General features: G+C 45.6%; 1 protein-coding gene across 4 annotated transcripts in view; it reads right to left on the bottom strand.

Moving 5' to 3' along the window:
- The window catches only part of SLC10A7 (solute carrier family 10 member 7), a 149960-nt gene that overhangs the window by 94588 nt on the left and 31973 nt on the right, over positions 1-23399 (bottom strand). For 2 of the 4 annotated variants that reach the window (XM_042828389.1, XM_042828391.1), the window contains exon 5: positions 3710-3748. The exons of the other annotated variants lie outside the window; for them this stretch is intronic. In XM_042828389.1, coding sequence (XP_042684323.1) covers positions 3710-3748 — 39 coding nt within the window. The remainder of the gene's footprint in view (positions 1-3709; positions 3749-23399) is intronic. 4 annotated transcript variants of the gene reach the window in all.

Here is a 23399-nt window from a genome sequence, read left to right as displayed (position 1 = left end):
AAACCAACTCAGCAGGCATTCTGCCAGAAGGAAGGCAAGGACTACCCAAGCCAACTCAGGTGAATGCAACGTACGTGAGCGACCAGAAGGGGAGGAGCCAGGATCCACCCCTTCGCAGACCTAATTTAAGGGTTGGCAGCGGAGGCGAGGGACTCTCTTCGGAGATCTGCGCATACCTGAGGCCTCCCGAAGGAGAGCAGCTTCTTTCTCTTGTTTCTGTGCCCGCTGCCGTTGAGTTTGAGTAAATACTCACTACAGCCTGGGATCTTACGACTCCGCTATCATTGCTATGCTTTGCATCGTGTTACAGTTCAGCACAGGAATGCATACGATGTCAAGATCCTTGGCAGACCCCTACGTAACGTTTCAGTCAATTTCTTCAAGCTTTAGGGATAAAACCACTCTCTTTTGCAAGGGAAAGCAGCTTCTCCTCAGTGCTTTTCAACCCAGCAGATCCCATCACACATTTGAACGCTCTACATCCAGAGCAGCAACCTCACCGATAACCAACCAATCACCCAGTATTCGTCAACCACTATCTGATTTTATTAAAATCTCATGAAGAGGAAAAACTGAAATCACTTATTAAGTTCCACAATTATTGTAAACCAAACTGCATAAGTGAAGGGAGGAGATAATGATATGAACTACCCAACTCCAAGCAATCCTCTGTGGTATGACTTTAAATATTCTCTTGGCTGAAATTTATGTAAATTGAATTCATCTATCATTAGATATTACCAACCCAGCGACATAAAAACACTTCTCTTTAACAATTAGTTCTTTAAAATACCGTGTTTTAATTAGATCTGGGACATAATTAAACGAAATGTACATATGCGCAATATCATTCCATGCATTTTTTTGACTGCATATTTACAGGAAAGCAGGTTTCAGATTTGTTCAACAGGAATTATTTCGCTGTAGTTTGGTACTTGCTTTCACGCCTTCTTACCAGTGACAACACCTCCAGCTCCTTAATCTCAGACTATTTTTGCCCATCAAGACCCGTTCTGATATGCAAGATGCGGAACTGCCAAACGTGTTCTTTTACATCCACATAAGCTCACCTTGGAATCACATTAAGCTGAGACTTTTCCTGGCGACATTGTGATTCACCGTTTATTTTAACCTCACTTCTCAAGGATCATTTACTAGTTCAAAAGAAAGCACAGCCCATCTTCCAGCCCGTTGAAATCAGCTCACTGTACACCATCATACCTTGGCTCTGAGCCCACAGGGCGTAGTCTGAGGACAGGAAACAACACACCATCCTCCTGACTTTCTCAGAGCTACATGCAAGCCATCTGCCAAGGTGCTACAGACAGCAACAGTAACGAGGGACAGGAGAAAGAAAAAAAAAAAAAAAAAAAAAAAAAAAAAAAGCAATCTTGCTAGCAGTCAGGCACTTCAAAACCATCTCTAGGACCTGTGGTTACGGTCACATCAAGATATTTAAAGGCAGTTATCTATGCACATAATGTGAAGAACGCAAATGCAATGCACATGCATTATGAAGCAAAGATGCACGAGAGAGGATCTCCACTTACAGGCACGCCCAACAGATAGGCACCGATATCAACTGGGCGATTCCCAACAAATTCTACCGCGAGCCCCCGCCATCTTCTCAGAAACACGCCGCTTGCTTTCATGACTGACACCAGAGTTTCCGCTTCAGAAAACAGTTCCACATTTAATGAATCTCAGGTGGTTCATACTTACCAAGAAAGTAATTAATTACACCTGCTGACATTCAGGAGCCACTCAATTAAAGGCCAAGTAGACTCCAGCACTGTGAAATCAGTGAGCAACTCTGGCATATTGTAACAGTCCGATTAGCACTCCTGTATTTTCAGTCGCAAGCGTCATCCCATCACTATCGGGGAAAAGTCTGTCAGACCAAAGCGATTTGTTTTCTCTCCTTTATATACACACATGTATGACCTTCCATAATTGTTATTTACAGTAACTACCTAAATGTAGGTATTTGTGACTTAATAGTGGCCCCTTCCTTTAACGTTACTTAACGTTATTTTAAAGATGAGCGAGCAAAAAACAAAGCTAGCTGGTACTGAGGCTCGATTCTTGCTAATCTTTACTGTTTGCGCAAAAGCCTTTCCAGGGAGTATTTCAAATAAAGTCACCACGCGTACACGCAACGTCTGAAGTGAGTAAAATTGACAAATACGGGTATTACGTAGAGGTAAAAAGAACTTCCTAGAGACGAGCTTACAGGACTAAGCTCAAAATCAGGATATCACACGAACGCCTCAACTAGCCACGCTTCTTTAAGGCGCGTCTCTTGTAAGAGTGACAATCCGAATTTCTAGAAATTAAAATTCACATATGCTGCTGCACTAAGATCCAGCCTCACAGTCAGATGCTCTGAGGCCTAAATTCTTATTTGAAGTCAAAAGCCATTCTCTTAATGACAGCTGAACCGATGCCTTCGGGTATTCTAGGAAACCTCCTGAACCGAAGCCCAGGGATAGCGAAGAAACTGGAGCTCGTGCCAAGCCACTAGAGAAGATGCCAGGTGCACACAAAGACTTGAAACACCAGGACTCCGCAATCTGAGGCAGAAAGTACTTTCTTGTCATTAGACGAAGACATGACAGGAAAAACAATTATTTGGGAACTGCCAACCCACCCACCCACAACCCCCAGCGAAAAAAAAAAATAAACAGCAGCCCGGAGCACAGCTTCCTCTGTCGGCAGTATTTCTTTGCACATCTGAACTCCTCAACTCTGGCCTTCCAGAATAAAGATCCGCACTGAGTGAATTATTTTGTTCCAGAAGCTTTGATTTTCATTTTCTAATTTGAACTGGATCCTCTTTCTCGTAACAGAAAATTGTAAATGCTAACACTCGCTTCAAACGCGCACAAGTGTTCGTAAAAAGGAACCAATTCCAGTACAAGCTGCCCAAATCAACGAAGCAGCTATAGTAGCTTGTCTACACGTAAAATCATTTCCAGTTACTATTCCTTAATGTCTGCTAAGCAACATATCCATAAAAGAAATCTATTCTTCTCGTCTTCATAATCACGCCCATGTAGAGCTCTTCACAGGGCTGCCCGAACCTTGGCCGACCATCGCGCCCACAAATCCCGCTTTGGCTTTGTACAGAAACGGCCGTATTTCCAGCGGGACCGAATGATTGCTTTTCCATAGCTAGCTGTTTTAGCGTGCTCCTCAGAGACACAGAGCAGCTTCACTGACAGTGAAATATGCTAAACAAATGACATGTCACCGAGTAAATTAGCATCCACTTTCTGATCAGCTGGGTCATGTTTTCTTTTCAAAATCCACGGCCTCTCGATAGAAAATAATGAGTATTTGATGGGTCTTATTAGAAAAATCAATATATTGACGCCCACGTGCAAAACATCCGCATAATTATAGATTCAGTTAAGGCATTAAGCAGAAAATTAAGATGTGTTTACACATTATTAATTTACCACAAATAGAGATAATTTAGTCACTCCTTTTCTCAAGAGTTTAACAAGAAGAAAAGAAATTGTAGTATCCGTATTGAATAACATGAAGACGCAAAGTGAGTTATTCCATTTTTTCCTACACAAAGCACACAGTCCCATCAGCGCTCACGTGACAATGCAATTTAACAATGCATTTAACAGCGCAAACACTTCACTGGCATTGTTAAAAAGAAGATTAGTCAAGCAGTTATCAATACCACGTTACTTACCAAAAAGCTTCCGAAAGCAGAATTAAATATAGCAGCTGCCTGAAACGAGAAAAAAAAAAAAAAATGTATATATATATATATATATCTCACCAATGGTAAAGCAACTGTAGTACAGGAATGAGGTGTTTTTCCCTCTCAATCAGCTGTTTGATTCTCCAAGCAACTACCGAGAGACCATGAAGTACATAACCACCACCTCAAATAAGCCAATGGCCTATAACTTTTCAAGACTGAAAAGGTTCTAGTCCACACATTCATAACAATGCGCCACGATGGACAAAAGAAGGAGGAGAATAAAAAATAATCTCTGCAGGTCAACTTACGTGGAATATCCGTAAGAACTAAGGATGTCACACAGAAGATTAGCATTACTGATTTGGCACTGATTTGCCAGGCATATTTTTGCATATTGACCTGTTACTTAAGATAAATATAATTTGCTTTACCTTCAAGGCTACTTACATAGACATTTTACAGTTTTTAAAGTAGAACATTAATTAGGTAATTGCTCATCGTAATAAAGTATTGACAGATGTTGATCAAACTACAGAAACAACCTTCAAATAGGAACAACAAAAAAAAAAAGCAAACCAAAGGAAAAAAAAAAAAAAAAACCAAGAAAATCAAAACCACCCCCTACACCTGAGGCCAAAACATCAAACCATTCCTTTTTACCCCGCACCCTATGGAATGAAAAGAAGCTATTTTGAGATGACTTTTGAAGCCTTTGTGCTTACCAAAAGATGCAGGAAACGTAAGGTAGCAGTGTTATTTCTTAACATTAACTCAAAAAAATTCCAGGAAGTTAAACGTTGAATCTTGAAAAGGTTCCCCCAGTTACCAAGAATGGCAGCCGGTCCGACGACGAAAAGCCACACAGCAAAGTTACGAGGCAAAGGAGGAGGGAAATCTACCGTTTACACAAAGATTTAGAGCAGAGTCAAATTAATCAGCTGGACGTTGTCAGACAAAGATTAATAACAAGGGCACGCTAGTGAGTTTAGCGAGTTTGAATGAAGTCCAAATTCAGGGTAGGAGCTGTAGCCGAACCTGCCTTCTGCTCCATAAGAGGATGCAATGAAAATGAATGGGTAATGAGATCCCTGGCTCTAGAGAGCTTAGCTTTCTTATTCAAGTTCATAATTAATTCAAAGCTTTGATAATTTCATTAGATTCCTCCTCTGCCGGCCCTATCAATAAAAGATGGCACTGGACCGCAGCTCCTCAGCGGCCCAAATACAAAAACAAATGCAGCCTGGGAAACCTTCGCCGACTCGCTTACTAACAGGGACAACGGCATATGGCACCTCGTGCTGCGCAGGGAGCACCTGAATAGATCCAGCTAAATAAAACATTAAAGTTGACAGTCGTAAACTACGCTAACATATTTTAACACCTTGTCCTCATCAGCATTCCTTTTTTTTGAACGTAAATAAGAGGCACAAGTCCAAACGGCTTCTGTTGCCGGAGATGGCGGCTGAAAGCAGGACTATTACTTACAACAGTTCTTCAACAAGTGTGAATTAAACCCGGAGTATCACCTCGCATTTGAAGCCGTACAGCTGATGTTTTCAATTGGCAAGAGGGAACTTCCACGCCTTGCACACGACCCCATCGCACAGCATCATTTTCAGTATCTCAAACGTCTGTGGTAATACACCGAACATAGGAACGGCAAGAGGGCTATGATTAATAACAGAAGAAATCCAGTCTGATAAAACCCAGCTGTATAAAGCTACATAAAAATCAACCGCCGCATCTGAAAGAGGAGCATCTGGGCTCCTGGTCAGCAGCAGAAAGCTGGGAGGAAACGCACCGATCCCCACCTCCGCACGAACACAAGGAGCGCAGAGCAGCAGCTACCTTACCGCTGAGCACAGAGAGCTGCATCAGTCCCCCTCTGCGAGACACCCGGAGAAGTCTACCTAACACCGATGGAGACCCAGGAAAGTAGTCCTTCCTCTCTAATTCGCTAAGCTCAGCTTCGCATCTCAGCCTAACCAGTAAGACTTCTCTCTTGCTACTCTCAAGCATATCAGAGGTATTGAGGCAACAATCTTAGGCATATTTAACGCTTCAAGTATTCAGCCGGTCATACGCAGAAGTCACAGTTTGCGACTCGCCCAGCGGTAATTCGTTAGCAATTTTTAATTCCTTTCTCTAAATTGTCAGGAATCGTCCACAACCAATGATTATACACTCATCACAGGCAAATGGAAGGAAAAAAAAAAAAAGAAACAGTAAGAGCACAAATGAAGCTACATTCAGATGAGTCGCCTCAGGGAGCCAGGGCTTGCAAATGCCAACTACTATATTTGCCATTCTCTTTAGAAACTTTGTTCTTGCAGATTAAACACAGAAGTAGATTTTTCTCATACCCACGAACCCAGGGTTCATATTTGCTATTCCAGTTCAGCATTAAGCCAACTGCTAGTACACCCAATCACCGCTCCAATTTGTAATTAAGCGTACCAAGCAGCACAACCGTGCAGAATTTAAACACGCTTGCGCTTCCAACTCCTTCCTATCAATAGGGATAATATCGCCTACATACCTCACAGGGCATTGTCAAAATTAATTCACCGCTTAAAAAGCACTCTGAGATCCTTAGAGGCACGGTACAAACAAACATCAGCGCTGATACATGATACCGAGTGTCTTCATTTTTTATTCAGAACATTTATTAGTCACTATCACCGTACCTTTTTTTTTTTTTTTTTTTTTATACCTGCTCCTCGTGTGCCGTAACAGATACCAGGTAACAGTCAGCTCAAATGAGACAGTAACACAGAGAAACATCTAGACGCCCTTATAACACTCCAAGTTCAGATCCGCACGTGTTTGCAGACCATACACTGCACGCACCTATAACAGGAGGTAAGAGTCACGTATAAAAGCCACGTTAAGATCCTTTCAAGAGGTAAAGCCACAGCTACGGAATTGAAACGCAAGGTCAGATCACAGACAAAGGCCCGGTAATAACCAGACCAGTTAGTCAAGCTTACGCCAACTCAGAAACCGCAGTTTGAAAGTCACCGCCGGTGCCTTTAAAACCGGTACAGAAGAATACGTTTAAAACAGTAAACCCTAGCCCCGCTAAACAACAAATTCACGTAACATGTAACAGGCACAATTGCAGCCAACAGTACGGCACCAGGCTGGAGGGAACGCTCCGGGGAACAGCTCACATTTCCAGTCAAGGTGACCGGCCAGCAGCATTTCCAAAGAAGACCGAACTAGCCTGCTTCTGAAGGACAACCGTTAACACTCTTGGGCAGAAGCTTCCTTCTCCCCATTTGTGACTGCAGCGCAAAGCTTCACCCCTTCAACTCGCACCGCATCCTGAAACTTACGTACAGAAAACACCAAAGTTTGTAACACAGAATCACACAGAATCACAGAATCACCCGGGTTGGAAGGGACCTCAAGGATCACGTAGTTCCAACCCCCCTGCCTAGCAGGGCCACCAAACATACACATTCAGATCAGGTTGCCCAGGACCCCGTCCAACCTGGCCTTAAACACATCCAAGGACGGGGCATCCACAACCTCCCCGGGCAGTGAGAGACAACACAGTCCAAGCAGCTACAAAGGTTAGCGAAAAAAACAAATGAAATAGTTATGCACAACTCAACCATGAGTTTTCTGGGGTTTTTTTTGGAACTGAATGCACACAAATACGTGCATTTGAGTCCCGAGCGTCATCTAACAGCTTTCAGGGATGTAACCTTCCCAACCATTCTTGACTGGAAGGCAGTGCCCAGGCGGCCCAGGGCACACGGCAGCCACGCCAGGACCGGCGTGGCCCCAAATTGTCTCCTCTCGATGGAGAGGTCACTTCAGGGCACATGCAAAGGAGCGAAACTGAAAGGCCTCAAAATATCTCCGTAGGAAATAGTCCGGCCATCCTACAGCACAGCTCCACGCAGGTCAGCAGTTACCCATACCTAAAGCTTATTTTCAGCCACGCACTAAAGAGATATACAGTTCAAGTACCGAGCGTAAGGCTCAGTATCTTACGTAACAGGCACGGCACAATAAAAGCACAAAAAAGCATGAGAGCAGAAAAAGTTTGGAGAAAAAAGTGAAGAACTGAGTAGCGCTACTGCAGGATTACCAAGTAGAAGGCAGAAAACATGTCATGTTAGTATAACACAGTGCCAAGGGTATTAATGCCAAACGCAATAGATCCACGTCTCGTATTTGGTAGAGGAAAACAATAAGGAAAAAAAGGGTTGAAGACAGTCACGGAAATTATTTGAGCAAACGGGAGACAAAAGGAAATCGTATCTACCCAAAGAGATCGGTATAGTTTGAGAAGGCGGAGGAAAAAGGCAGCACATCTGAGGTAGCTTGAATGAGACGGCAGAGTCCCTTTAAACAACTCCTTCAATCTCCTATTTAAAAATAAAATCTCACGTGAGCGTTACCGCAGTTCACCTCTTAACTGCTGTTCCCGTCAATAAGATGCTACAGCTCTGCAGGCAGGTATTCGCCTCAACGCTGTTACCGCAAACGGAATATAAATAGACCTAATAAGGTTTAATCTGCGTTGCCGTTCATAACTATTCATCTGAGCTCAGATGGGAAAAAATACATGTATTCAAGTTTGTGATTTTGAGCACTAAATTGAATCAGGTGTCCTCTTCTCTTAAGAAAATTAAGTTGCTTTTGTGCACGAGTGTTTTAATGAGAGCAGAGCCTGCCGACAGTGATAAATGGGAACGACACCAGAGAGAGCACGTAAGCAGGACAATACGTGCATGTTACAGTCTTACAGGCTATTTTTCACTGACTATCCTGAATGACTTTGCTGTTTCTTAAGGGGCCTATTAATCTCAAATTTAGTTATTACACAACGTTTATTTGAACATATATCCTGCGGATGATGACAGTTAATAAAGGAAATCTTTTACAAGCGGTATTTTTACATATTGTTCCGACCGCAGCTCCCAGTCATTCTACCGCATTGACGGAATAACCTCGTTACGATGCAGCTTTACAAAAGGCACATATATTCAGATTCTTTTCTAAGCACGCGGGGACTTTAAATAACTGTTAAAATGCATATAAAAATCCTACCAGCGGCAGGCAAAAATACAAGAGGTAGCGTTAACCGTCCAACCAGATCTCTGCCCGCACAGCTGCCCGCTCGCAGGCAAGGCGCGAGCCTTTCTAACAATGCCGCATAGCCTTCCAGAAGCATACGGAGCCCTGGAGACGTACGCGCGCTTCACGCTGAACTCAACAGAAGTTTCAGCACGCACGTCACACGTGAGTTTGGTGCGTGTGCCGTACGCAGAGCACACGGTGCGACCGCACCGAGGGGGGGAAAAAGCGATGCAGACATTGATAACTAAATCACAAAAACATGAACCGAGGTTTGAGAAGCGTCTCTGAAAGCACCGCATTACCTGCGTATTCCGGTGGAGGAGTGGAACTGCCCAGACAACGCGATCCCCCAGAGGCAGAAGCGCCCAACCAAAAAATACTCCAAACAAATAACAAAAACAGAGAGAAACCCACAAAGGTGTGGAGGGGATTATGTTTTTTTCCCCACCGCCACGTTCCCTACGGTCCAAAGCATTTCTTTTCTGTGAAGATATCCCCTATTCCCACGCTGCCTTTAGAGCAGCGCTGACTATATGAATGCATTTCTTTATTTCCACAGTATTCGATAACCATCAGTTTTACAGAAACGATGCTGCGACGGCACCCGAAAATGAATAAGAATAACCAATGTGCTGTTTGTTCTCTTTTCAGCAGGGAAATATCATCCAGAGGTCGACAGCCCCTAAAATACCTCGCTGAGCTTCGGACACGAAGCCGCGCCCTCTGCCGGGTTGCTCCGTGCTGGCAGAGGTTGCTGCCACCACCCGAACGCGAGTTCACGCTGCTCCAGCCAGGCTCACGCAGCACACGGAAACCAAATGGGGGCCGTGCCAGCCGGGCCTTATTGCCTGCCGCCTGCTCCTAGTCCAGTTCTTTCTGTCCAAAATCCGCCTTTCACTCCCTCGCTCCTGCAGTCCCTCATAACCATCACAGCCTGCTGGTAATAATTCTTATAAATACAAAACCATCCATCAGAAGGATATCAAAAGGCCAGCCCTTAGACACACTCCGCAGCGTATCTCCCGCTCCACTGAAGATTTCTGTTTCACCAATAGCTTCAGCAATACAGACAGAAGGAAAGAAAGCCGCCCCGCATTGCTTCATTACACCAACAAACGGTAACTTCTCTACCTCGTGAGTTACTTGCACGCCGTGAGGGAGCTCCAGACAAGCTGTGCGCTATTTATTGTTTGGAGGTAACAACTGAGCATTCAGACCGCAGGAACACTCACACATGGTCTCCAAATTTCCATCGATACTTAACACTGTCCATAGATGAGCAACAGGAAATCCACGTTGAGCAACATTTAGAAAGCAATGCTGCCCTAAATGGCCACATCATTTTGCTTCAGCTGGTTCACGTATCCAAATAAAATTAACGACACGGCCTTCAGAATCAGCACGAGATAGATCCCGCAGGCAAAGGCAGGAGAGAAACCCTGTCACAAGTCAGAACGTCCGCCTGCCAGGTGAAAGGACCAAGCCGCGGTCTCCTCAGGTACAGAACAAACGCATCCAAAGCAAGAATCGCACTCTGCCTGACCAGCCCACGCTACCTGCCACACAGCACCGCACTTCGTCCCACGGTCTCTGCATTCTTCTCATATGCCACAGCTCCATCCGCACCAGATGCTTAGACGGCTGCGTAGCACCCCAAACCGGCACGCTGTTTACAACACCTGCCAGGAAAACAGGTCTCTCCAGGCCCTATTTCTGGATATACAGCCCTTTTCACGCACGTTCATTAAGGAGGTTAAGGCAGATTTCATCTAACAACCATGGCCATTTCCTTTTGGCAACGAGAAGGGCCGCCAGCAGAGACCGCCACCGGTACTCTTCCTTTACCGTTGTCTAAGAGCGTCTTGGACCAGCAGTCAAGCCCTTCAAGCTACCACAGCAGCTCAGCCTTCTCATCAGCCGCAGCACACTCCGCATCAACACGCTCATAAGATAGAGCACCTCCCACTACGGAGACCTACATTCCTAGCACCTCAACATGAAGCGAGATGAACATCTACAGGGAATGAATAAACAGAGGAGGTTTTGTGGCTTTTTTCCTCCTGTACTTTAGAAATCTAAAGGCGAATACTAGGTTTGCTGCCCAGCGCCAAAATAAACATTTACACAAGCAGTAGTTTAATGCTGTCGACCATTAACAACACACGCTTTCTCACCCCGATTCTACACGTAGCTACGTGCAATCTCCATGCTCCAGCATCTGACTTCCTCCCCCATCAACTTCACGCAGGCCTGCCATGACAGTCAAATAGCCAAACCTGTCGCACTAATCTGTACCCAAACGGAAAGCCCACTTCCACGATTCTCTTCGACACCAGGACACAGCAGGTAGCTTCTTCTTTCCACCAAGGTACCATAAAGTACTAGCCTTACTAGCCGCACATTTGACGTCTGAGTGAGGACCAGAAGGTACCACACACGACACTTCGGCACGAAAAGCTATCCATAAACCTTATTAACACCCTGAATTTGTAGCGACTTGAGGCATACTATCTTAGGAGCGCACCAGAGCAAACGGTCTGCTCAACAATGATTTACTATCGGAAGCTCAGATAAACCAGGGCTTACGGCTAACTCCGCCAATCTGATCCTTTCTTCTGGTCAAGCCTTCCATAACTGTAAGCAACCCTAAGATAAAAAGGAATACTGCACAAGGTATCCTCAAAAGGATACAGAGCAATAACAGCCTCCCAAACATACTTCTATTTAAGTTCACATTTTCCGAGATACTGAGCCACGATAAAAACACTTCAAGGTCCTGTCCCCCGATTCTCCTAGAGACACGTCATCCATAACACGATTAGAGGTCTAGTTAAACAACGCACCCCGCAACTCCACGGAGCGTTACTTCCCTGCTGAAGCGAAATGAAAGCACAAGGCCACTTTTTAAAAGGTGCCCTTTGCATTAACTGCAAGGCTGTGCCTGCGCCAGTCACTTTCTATAAATATCCCACTGTCATACTGCTTTCCGGGCAGTTCGAAACAGAACCAGACGTTTTAACCGCTCCGCCACGCAAACCAGCTCAGAAGGGCATCGTTATTCCAGCCCGTGCCACCGCAGCCACCGGAACAGCTTCGCAATTACTGGCGCAACGCCAGGGGCTGGGAAATAAAGCATTGAACTACAGAAGGTACACTGCGTCAGGCGGCCCAGTTAAAAGATTCACAGATTTTCATCTCAGCGACGCAGATCTGGCCATATCACAAGGAAGTTTATTTACTTAAGGCTAGCGCAAGGTTAGGCTTTACTGCAAACTAGTATTACGTGGCATAGGAAATTCCCCTTCTCTGAGGCCAGCCAAAGCCACACGTCCTACAATATTGCCGCAGAGGTTAAAGAGATGGGGAAAAAAAAGCAGAATACACTGCAAAAGAGATTAGAATTGTAGCTACTACCTATAGGTCACAACAAAAAAAAGAAAACATCTGTACAACGGCAACAGCGCTGTTCAAAAGGGTGCTGAGATACATCCGTCATGTAAATACACCGATCACACAAATCTAACCAGAAATAGTTCTACGCTGCAGATACGCCGAACGACCAATGAGGGGAGAAGCGTATCTATAGCAGTTGTTTATTTCACAATATCGCCCAAAGAGTTCAGCAGTACATCAGCACTAACCGAAGCTCCAAATCTGTTTTCCGAGAAAAAAAGCTAACTGCACTACGGCTATTTACCACTGCTCTCCTTTTGAAGCACACCCAAAACACCTTTAAATTCTAATCAGCGAGTCGGTCCCATTTTCCACAAGACCGGCTAACGCCCTTTAATCCAAAGGGCCAAGGGGGCAGTCGGTCTTCTCGAAGGGCAAGGAAAAACACTCCGGCATCCATCAAGTCTCTGGGTCACGGGCTCGATTTCACAACCGCTCAGCCAGCAGCGGCAGTACGTCAGGAACTACAAAAACACAATTTTAATTCTCATTCCTATAACGTACATATTTTTATTTTGCATTTAACAAATAAGATACACGGCAACTTGGCTAAATTTTTACAGCTTCCTTTAACTTAGGAACCCCAGCCCTATCATTAACTTGATTCTCTAAGAGGACAGAGGATTCACAGACAGAATTTCATTCACACTCCGCAAAGAGCAGAGGCTCACCTAGAGCTGTGCCGGGTGCTACCGAAAGAAAAGCAAAGGCTGGTTTTACTGCAAGAGGTCACAAAGCTGCCAGGCGCACTAAAGGCGCTCTTAGCGGCAGCACTCACTGAACTTCTACATCCCACACTTATATCCTGAAGTCGCCTTACAACTGGACTATCGCCGCTAGGGATATTCCAGCCGTTAAACCTTTTCTTTAAGCTCAAGCTCACCTCTCTTCAATCACCAGGGCCCACACAACGTCTGGAGAAAAACAAACAAAGCCCCTAGCACTTGAACTACTTCTTTATTTCATTCTGGTATTCTGCCGCTTCCTGATCAAATGCTCAGCTAGCCAATAGGAGATGGCCTTCGCCCCTATTTGTCTGCGCACAAAGCTTTTACGGTAGACCGCATCCCTCCAAATGCTCTTACTAAACGCTTACGGGGCACTAAAAAGGCGCAGCCGAGCAGATCAGCTTCTCGCCAGAAGCGTAGGCCCAAAGTATCTGAATCAGAGTGGGAAACGCAGAAGAACTGACACCATTTGCAGAACCGTATGATGGACTTCTGACCTGAAACAGAACTACACACGCATCTTCCTGAAAGAGGACACACTTTTCACGGTCTGAATCAGACATGCTCACACGGAAAACAAGATAAAAACGGATAAGTTCTTACTGAACGTGGCTTGCATTCAGTGCTAGGGCTCCAGGAGCATGCAAGCACTGCTTCTATCCGCTCTGCGGTACTTAGTCATCGTAGGCGCTGACCGAGGCAAAGGGCAAGGAAGCAAAACGGCGTTCCATCACGGCATTTAAGTCCAGAACATAACGCATCCCAAAGTCAGACCAAAGATTCTTTGCAGAAGCAGTCTGGAGTTAGATTGCTTTCGCACCTTTTAGCGCTTCAGTAACATAACACACCTCTGTGATACGTAAACGGATGACATTGGGCAAAAAACACAGTCAAGACCACCAGATCATAAGCGCAAGAGCTGCTCACTTCTCCCGTACGGCAGGAGGCCCAGCTTCCAAGACAGACAGACAGACTGCCCTCATAGCAACTTACACATAGCTTCCTGACAGCAACACAGCTTGTCAACATACGTGAGCACAGAACCGAGTAACACAAATCACACAAACCAACGTAAGCAGTGGAAAAAGTCACCTTCTATGCTACACGCAATTGAAAACTACATGGCACGCAAACACCAAACACCAGCCAAAGACAGCAGGTCACTCGGCCAACAGCTTTGTATCCGGCGAAGCGGTAGTACAGGAAACACTGCTGGAAAGTTTAATTTAGGTTAAGAGCTCTTTCTTTGAGTAGCCTATCATCAGCCTGTTTGAGGTGAAGCAAACAATTAAAGGCTTTAAAAAGGCGACCCGGTTGCCACTAAGAGAAGCTTGTTCACAGGCAGAGAAAGCCTCCGCATACCAGGCAATATCATCAAAGCGGGGTGGGAGAGGGAAAGGGGAAAAGAAGCTGCTCTCACAAACCACCTTTTTCTCACGAACATTCATTCCGAATCTGAGTCGCAGCTTAGTCGAGCCGATTGGAAAAGAGGTCTCAGAGAAACATTACAGCACAGCCATCACCCAGTCTATTTCAAGCTCAATTTGCTCGGGCGCAACGACAAATGCATTTCTACAATCTGTGTAGATATACTTATCTATAATATATAAAAGAATCAAATCAATCCCGTAAGCCACAGCGTTGCAATATAGTTGCAGATCATGAAACAGTAATCAAAGTCCTGAAAAATACACCACTGTCAGCATTGTGCACCGGCACCATCGCGTTACAGCACCTCGGCTTTAAATAAATCAACCTAAGTGCCTGCTTTGGTAAGCACTTCAAATTCAGTGTACATCAGCACTGGGGGAGGGGTAACGCACAGAGAAACAAATCAGAAACCGGGACTTGTAAATAACAATTCAATTAGCGGATTTATATTACTCATTCCCCGGCAAACTTCCTCTCCTCACCTACCTACAGGAAGCCCTCCTCCAGGCTTCCCCCGTCATTTGCACGGCCGCACAGGCCCGCTCTTTCTGCAGCGCGCCCCTTTGCCCTTTCAATCATGAAGTATATTACTCCGCTGTCAGAGCAAAGCAGTTCCTAACAACGGGGAACCCAGCTGGGATAGGCAGAGGGCAGCAGGCTCACGCATTACCATAATAATCCAACTCTGCTCCCCGGGCCCTCGGGGTAGACAGCATATTAGGCAGGCCTCCTGCCCAGGCTGCGTCACCTGCCCGTCAACCTGTGGCAGCCACCTCGAGGGCCCGCTGCCTGACGCCTGGCTCCGCGGCTGCTCGCCGCAGCTAGCTCGCATCCTCGCCCACTGCTTGGCTGTCCTCCTCCAAGGGGCGACCACCGAGACGTCAGGTGTTCACAAGGACCCAGCAGGGAGCGAGATGGCACGGCCGCTTCCTGACCGTGAAGCGCTGCTCTACGGATGGGGCTGGGCCGCCCTGTCTCACGGAACCGGAGTATGGAGAAGCCAAACGGCAAAAGCAGGCCGCTGGTAATTGAGCGCCTTGCCATCCACCGACAGCCGGTTCGGGGCCAGCTCCGTTGACCTTTTTGGTTTTCGCAACACCCGAGAGCGACGAGCAGCGAAGCCACCTCTCAGATTCTGGCGCAAGGCTCACCACCTTAAGGACAGAGCTCCTGCGTTTGCCCGCAGCTGTGCAGATCCGCATGCTTCACGCTACTAAGCCCTTTACAGAAAGGAAGTGTTTTCATCTACTACGCAGCGTGTTTCAATACTGATCTGTCCCAAACCACTTTATTTATAGTCTGTACGCAGCTTCTACGTAGCACAAGTTCAGGTACCCAATGCCCGTCCCAGTAAGAGATGCAGTTTTCTTATATTACGGAACGATCCCAAAGAGCACTAGGAAAAAAAGGACTCTAATAGAAACTTGAATTTCATTTGAAAACACGCAGGCTATTCCCCTTAACAGAGGAAGGCACAACAGAAACGTAATAGTCTTATTAAAATAACGTTTCACAGACGGTGCAAAGCCAGATTTACACGATCACTTGCGAAGCAAAATTCCCCTGACGTCATTAATTTTCATTTCTCTCGCCCTCTCAAAGAAGGAAATACTCAGAAGCAATTTTGCCATTGATTTTAATTGCTGGGTTGTTACATTATCAGCGCAAAGAACTGTAATACGCAGTAATGCACATCTCTGCCCTCTGCCAGAGCGAGACCGTGGAACTGTCGCCAGCGTCATTTAAACATTCCAGAAAGCGCCCGTTACTGAAGTTCTGCCTCCTACTATTCCTCTACTCCATAAAGGCAACAAAACCTACACATCATCCTAACCGCAAGCCCTTATAACAACGCTCTGCTTTACAAGCAACTCATTGCCATAACACAGCCATTCGTGCTCCTCAGCACAGCCAGGATGACTCGTTAGCAGCATCTCTCCCAGCCTGGAAGGGGGGCAGCTGTAGCGAGCTGTCTGCATTGCATTTATTCTAGGTGACAAAGGTCACAGATAAAACACCAGGAAAACGTAAGGGTTTCTAAAATACTTTCATATAGTCAAGAGTCTTTTCTTATACAGTCACCAACTCACACGCCTACCACAATTAGATTCAGACTTTCAGCGCTTGCCATTTGGGGAAGAAAGGCCTTGCCAAACCACGTCCCTCGCCTCAGGGAGGAATTCCCATCACAGTGACGGAATAAAAGTTAACAACACTGGGAAGATTAACTACAGGCCTTGTCCTCCACCACTCCCAGCTATCAATGGCTTGGGTTAGCTGCGAACCGAACACGGAACTGATGTTTTTTTAGTTACAAGACGGTAGAAAAAGCTTCCCTTCCACACACGTAGTTTTGTAGAGCTTTGCTCTAATTAGCTCCCTTCTTCCTTCTCCAGGACACAGGTCAAAAACTCCATAAACCAAACATTAAAGTAACATTAAGTGGTACACGATATGCCAGAAAACTAGAAATTCAACAGCAATTCTGTCGCACGACTCCGAGCACGATCTAGTCCTCAAGCAGCTTCTGCTGTTTGTGCTAAGCGTCCCACGGTTACAGACACTTGACCAGCGCCAACTCCAAAGCGTATATTCCTGGCCGTTTACGCGCACTGCAATGCTGTGAATGGAACCTGTCAACGGAGGTACATTTGCCAATGGAAATGCAGGTCTTCCGTTTATATCGTGCCTGTACAGGTCAGACTCGTACCTCAAGGAAGGTAGTTGGAGATTAGTTATTAGATTTTACAGAGCCGAGGGTCAGAACACGGCAACGGCTGAGAAATAAAAAGGGGAAGTTTCTGATACAGGACAATACGTTGGCACCAGGATGGAGTATTTGAAATGGTGAACGAACTAGAAACTACTTGATGTACAAGTTGCAGTACAGAGAAAAATATACATACATTCCATTTACGTCAATAATTCCCATGCCAGTACCGCTATAAAACCCACATTTCCCTGCAGTGTCAAATGATTAGCTAAGCGCTTTATTTTCCTGCACAATTTATACCTGACTTCCGGCACGCTTCTTTCCATCTGCACGACTGAGCACCTGGAACAACCCCTGCTCTCTCTACCCACTGTGCTGGGGTTTGACTCTTACATAGCAGCGCTGATGACATTAACCCAACAGACAGATGTTTTCTTCCACGCATAGCTCTGCCAGCAGAACAAACACCACTCTCCAGCCCAACGGCTCCAACAGATACGCAGAGGTCAGCCTCTTCGGTTCCTACTTTTTCTCTTAACAAAATCTACTTCCAATTCATAAAGACGGCCTTGCAATGGAAGCATCCGGAAGCACGCAGCATTCATAATGCACTATGAGACCTTACACAAACTCGACGTGAATCAGCTCGTACAAGGTATTTACACCTAATTCTCAGTCTACTCAAGCTACCGAAGACTACAAGACTAGCCTTTGTCTTTAGAAGACTGAAGCCTGTTTTTCTCAAGCGCAAATGTAAAATCGCTTTACAGTACCGAGACATTTCTTCATGCGTACGTAGCTGAAGCATGCTGCCCGAGCAAGAAAGCGGGTCAGAATCTAACTGTAGAAAATAGGAACAGCTGCACCAGTCGCAAACTTCAATTCCCAGCGGAAGAGCCACTAGCCCGTCACCACCTCACTCTCCACTTATGTAGGCAGCAAAATGAATAAAAAAGGAAAAATTAAGATCAGGAATCGAAAGGTGTTTTTGTCTCGGGCACGCTGCAAATCCACTCAGTAGCACTTTCCCAAAATCTCAGCAACAAAAGCAACGCTGCCACCTGCATAAAAAGATATCAGCGCACCTTCAGGCAAGCCAGCTTTTGGGGCTTCACGCTTGAGTAACACGTTTTGTAAAGAAACTTTTAAAACCGAAACACATGAGCCAATTCAATGCTGTAAATCACACCAAGGTTCTTTTCTCACTCGCTACTCATTCAAAAATGCCTTCCGGAACCGTGAGGCATACGCAACGCAGGCAACAAGCTGCCAACCCACCATCACCGTGATTGGAAACTCATCCCCTCTGACTCAAGTGTGTACGTATATACATACATAGTTTTTACCACACGCGAACATCACGTGCGCAGATACAGCAGTCATAACACAGATGTCCGATCATACCTGATTACTACAGCTCGTTACGCAAAAGCTAACAGAGGACGTTCCAAGCCTTCAGTCCTACGACAGGCATCCATGCTGCTTAGCTAAACGGCCATTCCATTCGCTACATCCATAATTTACGCTGGAGGATGAGAAACAAAGAAGGCTGCAATCAAATTTCTCCCCCTCTCACTCCGGTAGCCACACATTCCAAAACCATTTCAAGCTTTCAGAGAGCGCTTACAACGCTAGCCCATTGTTTTAGAGTACACAGCACAAACAGAAGTTATTAATGAGCATCAATTTGGGGAAAACACAGCAACGCGCACACACGCTGCCTCTGGGATTAGATTTGAATTCATTTTAGGTGAGGAGGCAATGATCTTAAACCTTAGTCTTAGACAAGTTAACTCTCCTTACTGAGACTACCCTGGATGGGAAGAACATCAGCCCAAAGTACGGCACAGTAAGCTGTCATGGTTTTTTTTTTTGTTGTTTCGTTTTTGGTTTTGGGTTTCAGTATTCCACATCAAAACATCACGTAGTGTACGAGACATTAAAGTGTCACTGCCCCAATCCCAGGTTCCTATCCCTGTACATTACAGAAGTCACGGGATCTGGCCCTTCCGGGTGGGGGGGGCGCTCTCTTGCTGCCTCGCAGCAGGTACCGGAAGGTGCTTTCCCGGCCGTTCCAAGCTTTTCAGTTTCGACTCGGTCCCGGGAACTCTCTCTCTCATCTGGTCTGTTTTATTTATCTCAATTTCAATTAAGTTGTATATATATTGTGTTATCTTGTATTCCGATATTATAGTAAAATAAGTTTTCCTCCTGCGATTGCTGCCGCTGTTCTTTTCCTCCCTTCCTTCCTTCCCATTTTTGTGGGACTGGGGTGGGGGGGGAGGGCAGAGGTCTGTCGCCCCTGTCACGGACATAGATCGATCCGGTCAACTCCATGACATAAGCGCAAAGAAATCACGCTAACTTTCAGCACTCAGAAATGCGTTCGGAACAGGCAACTCAAATTTGCTTCTATAAGATCCTCACAATTTCTAGCAGTTTTGTTTTCAAACCAGCATCTACTTACGTGACAGTATCAGAAAGAGCGAATAGTTGTTACAGGCAGAACCGCACCGGCAATAAAATTTAACCGACAAAAGGGTTAATTAGGGATACAAATTTTCGCAGACTGTTAATAATGGGAAGAACACATAGTACGGGCCCATAAGTAATTCTCAGGTATCTTTGATCTCCAGCCCCAAGCGATCGCCGGTGCCTACCATAGCCCGGCCTCTGGGACGCTCTCAGAACCAGACATCTGGCTACTTTGTTGTTTTAGACTAATCTCATCCCTGGGGAGCTCAAGAAACGACACCAGGCAAGGAGGGTCCTGGCAAGGGAAAAGACATTACAGTATCAGCCGATTTCTAAGCGAACCCGAGTATCAAAACAGTCTTCAAATTTCTACGGGGAACCGCCTCTCTCGCCTCTCTCTCTCTCGCCTCTGCTCTCTCCAGCTCAGCTCTCGCGCAACACACATGATCCCATTTTAAGGAACTGCTAATCTCTTTAAGGAAGGTAATGAATGATAATCCTGGAGAGAATACGCCACAAAGGCAAACCTGAGTACTAAACCGCAAGGAAAGGGGGGATTTAATAAAGATTTTATTGACAGGTCAACACACCGCATAATCAAATCTCATTCCCAAAGCCCCACAAAAATAACTCCAGCACCCAAACACCCTTCGTGACAAATTCACCGTCAAAGATTCGAGCTGCCAGCAACGTCATCATTCAAGTACGACCCTGCAATAACAGCAGCAGTATCCACAGCTGACTGGCTGTTCCGGGCTCAGGAAAAGTACGGCTCTCGGAGAGCAAAGCCCGCAGGAGTAACGTCATCCGCTGACACGAAGGAATAACGGTTTCATTTTAAGTCTAGAGATACTATTTCTATCATCAGACACTAACGGGGATCCTTCTGTCAGGTCTCATCCTCCGCAAAGCACCGGTGACATTAGACGTGACACTCGGAGCAGCTGGACAAGAACTGCCGTAGGCACCATGCCGAGCCCTCCACACTAACGCCCTGTGCCCTGGGAACACCCAGGGCACGCTGACAGCTCGCGTCTGGCAAGAGAAGGAACCAAGGCGCTCAGAGCCAGCAGAAAGAATACCCTCCCACACCTTCTCCTAAGGCAGAAACGCTACGAACATCACTCCAGCTACATACTTCCAAAAGGTGCCTTTTTTTAACACAGGGGTGGCACATCACGGTAATAAGCAAGGGATGGCTTCCTCGTCAGCGTCTCCCGCTTCAAAAGCGCCGCTCTTTCCTCTTCTTCCATTCTATTGGCAAGCACAAGTTTAAAGGAAGGGATGCCAGACGCAGACCATAATCACCTCCTAAGAACAGGTCTGCGCGAAATAACTTTGCCTCGTTTCAGGGTTTTTTCAAAGCATTCAGAACTGAGCTTTGCAGAAAACTCCAAATAATCTGTCGTACTGCATCAGCTTTCAAAGCAGAGAAACTGCTGTCCACGCCTCAACTAAGCGCTGCGTACAGAAGTAGCTTGAAAATCGTGCCCTAAGCTTGACCAGGGCTGACGTTCTAACGGAGTAGCCTCCCTTTCCTTTCTCCTCGTATCCTCAGGACGCAGACCCCCACCTCCCTTCAGCTCCAACATCCCCCTCCACAGGAATACAATACTAAGAAGTCACCGTAATACAATTTCGGTTTCTTAATGCACTCCAACACTTGGCTCAGAGATAAAACCCGAGCTTCACTAGCTGTAGTTACACGGCGTGAACAGCTAGAAACCAAACCCAGAAAGCCACCGAACACCTGAACAGTGATATCTACTTCAGCATTTCATTTTTTCTTCTGAAATACTGCCGAAGCAAATCCCTTATCGCTTCCTGTCATCCAACAACCACGCCGTTGAAGCGAACCCAGGTTCGCCCAAGCAATTTCATTTTCAGAAAGGAGCAGCAGCAAGACACCTGCTTTGCTTTCCCCGTACGTGTAAGACTCGCTCAAGAAAGGCATCTCCTTAAATCTCGGCTCAGTCAGCCTGCCCCAGTGCACTCGATAACTTCCACCACTCCTGTAGCTCGCAGGTAGCTGCGCAGCTCTACACAATGGACGCAAGGTAGAAATCGTCATAAAACAACCCGTGCTACCACACTCATGATTTATCCTGCATTCAGTAGTACATTACCTACTGCTGAAAAATCAGGAGTACAGTATAATGAGATAAGCCTCGAGGTAAGAACTGGTTAAACTTACTCATTTAAAATGTAGCACGAGACCACGTCAACAGGAAAATCAAGAAGTACACGCTACGTGGAAAGTTAGTACTTCATCCTTTGGAATTGTTGACTCACCCGCTGCGTTCATCTGCCACAAAGCCCTTCAAGATGCGCCCCACACGCTTACCTTCACCAACAGCTTTTATCAAACAACACTCTGCACATGCATACCATCTACTTCACAGAGCAGACAGACAGTCAGTAATGCAAAAGAGCACCTCACTAATCCTATATATTAAACACAGAACAATACAGAGAACGGAGGTACAGCTTCTCAAAATGATGCCTCAGTGCCTAAAAACAAGCACATTTTTACAGGATCATCTTACGTACTACAGCTAGAACTCCACGTGCCTTTTTCTGGCTTGCTTTTGAAGCTACGCACCAACAGCACAACGCTAACAGCAAATTACCAACTCCTCAGACAGTCAACGCTCTCAGCTTTTATTTATGCTTCACGGGTAACCGAACACCGGGAACTAATGCTGCCTCCCACTACCTATTAGGGAAGCACAGTCAACCACTAGTAAATAAAACTCCCCAGAGCTTTTCCCAAAAAAGTCAGCATTTGGAACAAATGAGCACCGTGGGATGATGGAAATGCCAAGTCATCCATACAACAGCAAATCAAACCAAAAAGACGACTCCAGAGAGAGAGAAAAAAAAAAAAGGCAGCTTGAAACAAAACCCATTTTGACACTTTTTCTAAGACGGAACTGGAGAGAGATATCTTCCTCCTCTCGGATGTCACAGCAAAACAGAGAGAGGAGAAAACAATCCGGACATTAGCAACACCTTGAAAACATTATCAACGGCAACAGACCAGCCAGCTTATGTAAAAACAGAGAACAAACAGTATTTTAAAGAGCTTACCACTCTAGAACCTATTACACTACAGAACCAAATACCAATTTCCAACCAGGCATCCTGCTTTCAACATACACATGAAGAAACACACATTTTACTGCAATATCCTGTCAAACTATCTTAAGTAGAACATTTTACCTTCTTTGCTCTACAGTTCACTGCTCATCACGCCGATGCTGCATCACATTTCTTGACTTAAGCGTTTTTTGCAGTCTCCCCTATAAACAGATAGAAGTAACTTCACATCCAAAAAACACAACTCTCAGCGGGGACTTCAACCACCACAACACCCATTGAAGGGACAACACAGCAAGACACTAGCACTCATTGAGAATACTGGAACATGCTGGCATTTTCTTCCTTAACTGTGTACAAGAAGAGACAATGTAAAAAGGTAAAAAAGTACTATACAGGACCTCACCTTCACCAATCAGAAGAAGCAAGCGAGTAGCAAAACACTCCAGGACAGTCTTACCTACAGAGACCACAAACAGGCAAAGTCGAAGATCCTAAAAATCTCACAGAGCACGCCAAGCAAGCTTGCTACACTGGACTTCAAGAAAACACATCACTAACTACCGTGGAAAGCCCAAGAGAACCTAGAGAAAAATAATTAAGGACTATCTTCTCCAAGTCCAGAAGCAGTAAACAGAAGCAACAGAAGCAACAGAAGCAACAGAAGCAACAGAAGCAA

The sequence above is a fragment of the Centrocercus urophasianus genome, unplaced genomic scaffold (genome assembly GCF_019232065.1).
Source record: "Centrocercus urophasianus isolate 14NV4802_14NV808 unplaced genomic scaffold, USGS_Curo_1.0 seq_3, whole genome shotgun sequence".
In the NCBI taxonomy this organism is placed as follows: domain Eukaryota; kingdom Metazoa; phylum Chordata; class Aves; order Galliformes; family Phasianidae; genus Centrocercus; species Centrocercus urophasianus.
This window is presented reverse-complemented; position numbering and strand designations above follow the sequence as displayed.